The sequence below is a fragment of the Nicotiana tabacum genome, chromosome 7, assembly GCF_000715075.1.
Source record: "Nicotiana tabacum cultivar K326 chromosome 7, ASM71507v2, whole genome shotgun sequence".
NCBI lineage: Eukaryota > Viridiplantae > Streptophyta > Magnoliopsida > Solanales > Solanaceae > Nicotiana > Nicotiana tabacum.
Genome location: NC_134086.1, coordinates 175,121,393 through 175,127,384, shown reverse-complemented (window position 1 = coordinate 175,127,384; position 5,992 = coordinate 175,121,393). Strand labels below are relative to the sequence as shown.

The 5,992-nt window shown below is 37.8% G+C and overlaps 1 protein-coding gene across 1 annotated transcript; it reads right to left on the bottom strand.

The window, feature by feature from the left end:
* Nucleotides 1–377: 377 nt before the first annotated feature.
* On the bottom strand, nt 378–4,328 carry LOC107828287 (receptor protein kinase TMK1-like). Its single transcript, NM_001326198.1, is given in 5 exon segments — nt 378–1,131; nt 1,905–3,466; nt 3,469–3,482; nt 3,485–3,486; nt 3,489–4,328. Coding segments are annotated over 5 exon segments (2,829 nt in total). The 5' UTR covers nt 4,213–4,328; the 3' UTR covers nt 378–604.
* Nucleotides 4,329–5,992: the final 1,664 nt, after the last annotated feature.

The following is a 5,992-nucleotide window of genomic DNA, read 5'->3' as shown; positions in this document are numbered from 1 at the left end:
AAATATTAGCCTTTTGTCACTGTGTAACCTAATACTACCTTCCAAGGGTTATAATAATGACCTTAAACTTGCCTAACTGAGAAGAAAGGTGAGTTTTGACATTCCCATATTAAAATCTTCATGGCTCATAATCTAGACAAACCAAAAAAGACTTCCAAATGAGATTAGAAAGGATGAAAGAATTCAAAGTAAGGGCACCCATGGGATCCGGGAAAAGGACGGACTACAAGGGCATATTGTCCGCAACCTTTACCCTACGTTTGTGCAAGAGGCTGTTTCCACGGCTCTAACCCATGATGATAACATGATAGCAATTTTGCTAGTTACGCCAAGGCTTCCCTTCAAAATAATCTAAAGTAATTAGCGTGAAATCAGAATTGCCTCAAAATATTTGCGTATTGGATAACTTCTAGAAAGAAGGAACAGGATGGTAAAAGTTTAAGAAGAATCAGATGAAAGTAACTGCATATTGTCACTGGGATCTTAACAAAACCCTGCAGAACCAAGAAGGGGAAAAAAAGAAGGTGAAGATAGATACAATGGATTAGTACAATTACTGAACAAACCAAACCACTAAAGGGAAACATTAGGCCAAAAGATCAAATTATCGTCCGTCTGCTGACGTAAATGAATCAGCAAATCCAGATGGACGGGTGGGTATGCTTGTTTGTGTATTGTCACTGCTGGCTAGGTATGAAGAAGAGCCGTCAATGCCACTCATTCCCTCGAGAGCCTGCCACTTCTTAACTGCTTGGGGTAGGGACATGTCATAATCGATTCCATATATTTCATCTTCGTCAACCTCTGCTGGTTTCCAGAGCTCAGCTAGAGATGAAAGCACGTTAACCGCATGACCCATGTCTGGTCTTTGATGGGGTTCCCTAGCGCAGCAGTGACCAGCCAACTCAGCAACAGTGCTGACACTGGACAGAGTTTCTTCATCAAGATCGACTGTGGGGTCAATGGCCTTTCGGAATGTCTCTTTATTAATATGCATTCTGCGGAACCATGGGACAAGATGCATGCTTTCCTCAGGCTGTGATTCATCAAGAGCTTTTCTTCCGGTAATTAGCTCCATCAGAATTACACCAAAGCTAAACACATCAATCTTCGTGGTTACTCTGCCCGTAACTGTTCAATTAAAACAAAAATAATCAGTGTTAACTATTTCTTGCATACTAATAATGGAGTTCAAGATGAGATTTGTAAAATTGAATTTCAAATTGAACATGGTAACTAAGGATTCATATAGTCGAACACAACTTGTTTGGGATTGAGGCGTTGTTGTAGGGAGAATAAAATGTAAATCAGAAATCAAATGAAAGAACCCTATCAATGCCTAAAGGATATGAACTACAGTAACACAACTTTATTATCGAGGAAGAAAGTTTTTAATCAGAGAAAGGCAAGTGCTTTTTCCCAATACGAAGAAGTCATCATCCAACACTATTTTGTAAACAGAGCACAACACACAATGGGTATTATCAATCTCTTTGTCCAACAGAGATAGTGAATACAACAGAACTGACTTATGAAAATCAGAGCCATGTCACCAGGAAATTCCTACATTTTATCAAGGAAATAGATGGTGTCAAGCAAAAAAGTAAAAAATAATTTCTCCGAAGTATTTCAATTTACATTGATTGAGGCATATTACTTATTTTTATGTTCTCAGTATTCCCAGTCCATCATTTGAAGATATATGTTACAGCAAAAGTTCATCTGCTGCCACTTACAACAGGAACTTCTCCAACTTCATTTTTTATTGGTTTTGAATCCGCTGTCCTCATAAGCCTATTAATTTCATATTATTTGACCTTATATACACTTGCATACTTTGGTTTATGTAAGCAAATAGATGCAATAATAAAATGAAAGTTAACAAGTTACAAGATGAATTTTACCTGCATACTCTGGTGCAAGATAGCCAAAAGTTCCAGCTAACCTTGTAACAACGGAAGCTTTTCCATCAGGAGCAAGGCGAACAAGTCCAAAATCTGCTACTTTTGCCCTCATATCATCTCCCAAGAGAATGTTTGATGGCTTCAGATCTCTATGAATGAAGCTCTGTTGAGCTAAACCGTGAAGATACTCAACACCCCTTGCAACATCTAATGCTATGGTTAGTCTCCTTGTCCATTCGAGGGGTTTTAACCCTTCTTCCTTCCAGTTGAAAAGATACCTGCTGAGTGTCCCTTGTGGCATATACTCATATACAAGCAGCCTCTCATTTCCATCCAAGCAATATCCTAGCAGTGTAACCAAATGCCTATGGCGAACCTTAGTAAGTACTGCAATCTCAGACTTGAACTCGTCCAAACCCTTCTCACTCATAACTCCAGATTCCATCCTCTTAACAGCCATTTTAGTTCCATCATGCAACTCCCCCTTGTACACAGTTCCAAATCCACCTCTCCCCAATATATTCACTTCGCTGAAGTTGTTAGTTACATCCCTCAAAACTTGAATGGAAATCACCATGTTACCAGCCTCAACAATGTGTAAGTCCCCAGGTGCGCTGCTGCTTCCACAACTATCCCCTCCATTGACACTTGAACCAGCAATCGTGATCTTAACAGCATCTTGGTCAGATCCTGAATGATGAGGATGAATAACCACTGTGTGTGGACTCTGAACTCTACCTGACCGCTTGCGTTTAGTCCTGTAAAGGCAAAAGACAAACAGCCCAGCAAGCACAACGGCAGCACAAACACCACCGATCACTGAGCCCACAACAACCCCAGTTGAAGACTTTTTACCACTATTTGCATGAGTTTGTCCACCTCCGCTCCCATCAGATGAACCAGGAGTGCTCCCCGAAGGTGTTCCAGGTGCAGGTGGAGGTGGATTATCTTTCCCAATATTGACATTGCCTTGAGTTTTCAAAAGAACATTGCTCTTAAATGGTGGGATTTTTCCATAAAGTTGATTATTAGAAACATCCAATTCCCTCAAGTTAGGCAATAGCGCAAGCTCATTTGGAATAGTTCCTATAAGATTATTGTTTGCTAGGATCAACTTCTGTAATGATGTGATGGAGGAGTAGTTGGGAGAGATTGTCCCGGTAAGTCCCATCTTCTGAAAATTCAGCACTGTAATGTTGCCACCATCACAAGTAATGCCCATCCAAGGGGAACACGGATCATTCCCCTTCCAATTCTCAGCAAACTCCCTAGGGTACCCCACATCTTTAGCCACAGCCAACAGTGTATTAACCCGTGAGTCACAAGGAACACCCGGCTGTGACAAACAAAAACTATTGGTATCAGCCAACATATCCACTTGCACTGAAGATGGAAATTTTGGCGTAGGCCCTTGAAGAAAGTTGTTTGTCAATACAACCACTTTTAACGAAGGAAGATTAACCAAAGAGTTTGGCACTGGACCAGTGAGGCTATTATCTCTCAAACTACAGTTTTGCAACTGACTAAGGCCCGAAAAATCAGGCAAAGGGCCTGAAAACGCATTGCCTTGCAACCAGAGTTCGGTTAATTGAGTCATGTTTTGTATCACAGCGATCGAGCCATTCAACCTACCCTTTAGACCATTTAACCACAACGACTGTATCTGAGAGCCCGAAAAGCTTGAGGGCAGAGATCCCTCCAAATTATTAAACGATAAATGCAAGTTTGTTAAGCTAGCAAATGCATCAAAAAAATCAGGGATTGTACCAGTAATATTAGCAGAAACGGCAGAGAAAGTCTGAATAGACGTAGCACTTTTCAGACTTTCCGGTATTGACCATGGCGAAAACTGATTTTTATCCAAGTAAACACTTTGCAAAGAAGTCAACCCGTCGAAAAAATCGGTAGGAATTGAAGTGAACCCATTGTTGTTTAGAAGAAGGCTCTGTAACGAATCCAACCCGGAAAAACTCGGGAGTGACCCAGTGAGTCCATTGTTTTGAACTTCAAAGACTAGCAATTCAGTAAGGTTATTCAAGTTTGGTGGGAGAGAACCTTTCAAACCTTGATTTCCGATTTGGATCCTAGTCACACGACCATCCTTAGTACACTGAACTTTCCCCCATTTACACGGGTCCGGGTCATTCCAACCGAGTGAACTCGGCGGGTTGATTCGTTTCTTCAATTCTTGCATCACTGCAGCGTCGTTTGCAGCACTACCCTCCTGAGAGTATACAGATGATACAACGTACAACAACAGCACTAACAAACGCAGAGAACCACCCATTTGTAGTTTCTTCAATTTCATTGTGTTAAGAACAAAGAAATACACACAGTAGAAAAAGTTCAAGGAAAGAATGGCTCAGAAAACTGGAAATTCCCGTTCTTTTTCCTTAAAAGGTTTAGGGTTTTCTTAAAGTTGGGGATATAGGAGAATTTTGGAGAGTGTAAAAAGGGAAATGCGGGCTTTTAGAAAAAGGAAAGAGAGGTAGCAGATTGAACGGCGGAGACGGAGGGGAACAAAGAAAGGAAAAAGGTTTGGTATTTGGTATTTGGAATTTTTGTTTTGCTGAGCTGGGAGGACATATTTTTTGCATTTTGAACCCTATAATATACCATCTTTTTGCATTTTAACCCGTGCCGTTTTTCCTTTTTTTATTAATACTCTATTTGTGTCAACCTTTTCGCTTTTCGGGGTTTGGACAATATAATTGGGCGTTTGGACATAAGAATTGTAAAATTTTAAAAAAGGGGAGAAAAATTTTCAAAGTGAAAATGGTATTTTAATTTTGAGTTGTGTTTGGACATGAGTATAACTTTGTGTTGTTTTTGAAGTTTTTGTGAGTGATTTGAGTAAAAATTTTGAAAAACAGATTTTTAGAGTTTTTCAAATTTTCGAAAATTACCAAAATACATAAGTGAAAATTGAAAATTTTATGAACAAACGCTGATTTCGGGAAAAACTAAAAAAAAATTGGAAAAAAGGGAAAATTTTCTTATGTCCAAACGGGCTCTAAATTTTGACCAATATTTTGACATATAATTTTTTCATCACATTGACATGAGAAAAATTGTAACTTATATTACATTTATATAATTTTTAAATATCTAAATTTTAACTTTTAAATATTGAGTTAATCTAATTCAATTTAGTTTTAAAGATTAACCAAATTAACTCTCAAAAATCGGAAAAAAATCTATTTCATATCACATATTTCCTTTTAGATTCTAGTTTTACCCTTAATTCCATATATTTATAGCCGAGAAAAGATCATGACATGTTTAATTTTTCATAAAGGTCTTTATCTTTCTTTTTCTTATGTTCTGTATCAAGCCAAATGTATTCACATAAATTGAACGCGATTGAATATAATTTCTTTTAAAATCATTATGACATTATTGGTTTTACCTAAATGTCAATATAATATCGAGATTAACAAGAAAACATCCATTTTATTATTATTTTTAGATTTGTATTTCAGTTGGCCTTTGAGGTGAAATGTAGTCTATCACAAAACAAAACCAGAAAAGAAACAAAAAAGATAAAAAGGTGAAATATGGGTTACAAATTGCATAATAGTGCATATATTATTGTGCAAAAGAAAAAAAGAGTCGAGGGGATGAGAATGGTGGGAGTAATAACCCATTTGGCCAAACTGCAAAAATCAGTTTATTTTGAGAAGTGCTTTTTTTTTAAAAGTATTTTTCTCAAAAGTACTTTTGGTGAGAAGCAGTTTGTGTTTGGCTAATTAGTTTGAAAAACACTTTTGAGCAGCAATTAGTGTTTGGCCAAGCTTTAAAAAACTGCTTCTAAGTGTATTTTTCTCAAAAGTACTTTTGGAGAGAAGCTACTTTTTTCTGCTTCTCCAAAACTGTTTCTGCTTCTCCTCAAAACCACTTTTTTTCCTTTCAGATGCTTGGCCAAACACCTTAATTTTTGGCCAAAAATGCTATTGACCAAAAAAAAAGTATTTTTGGCCAAAAATAAACTTGGCCAAACAGGCGGCTTTCCTTAATAGGAGAAGTTTGTTTTGGATGAAAAGAGAGAGTAAAAGGAACGAATACAACTGGCACATGCGAGTGGGGTC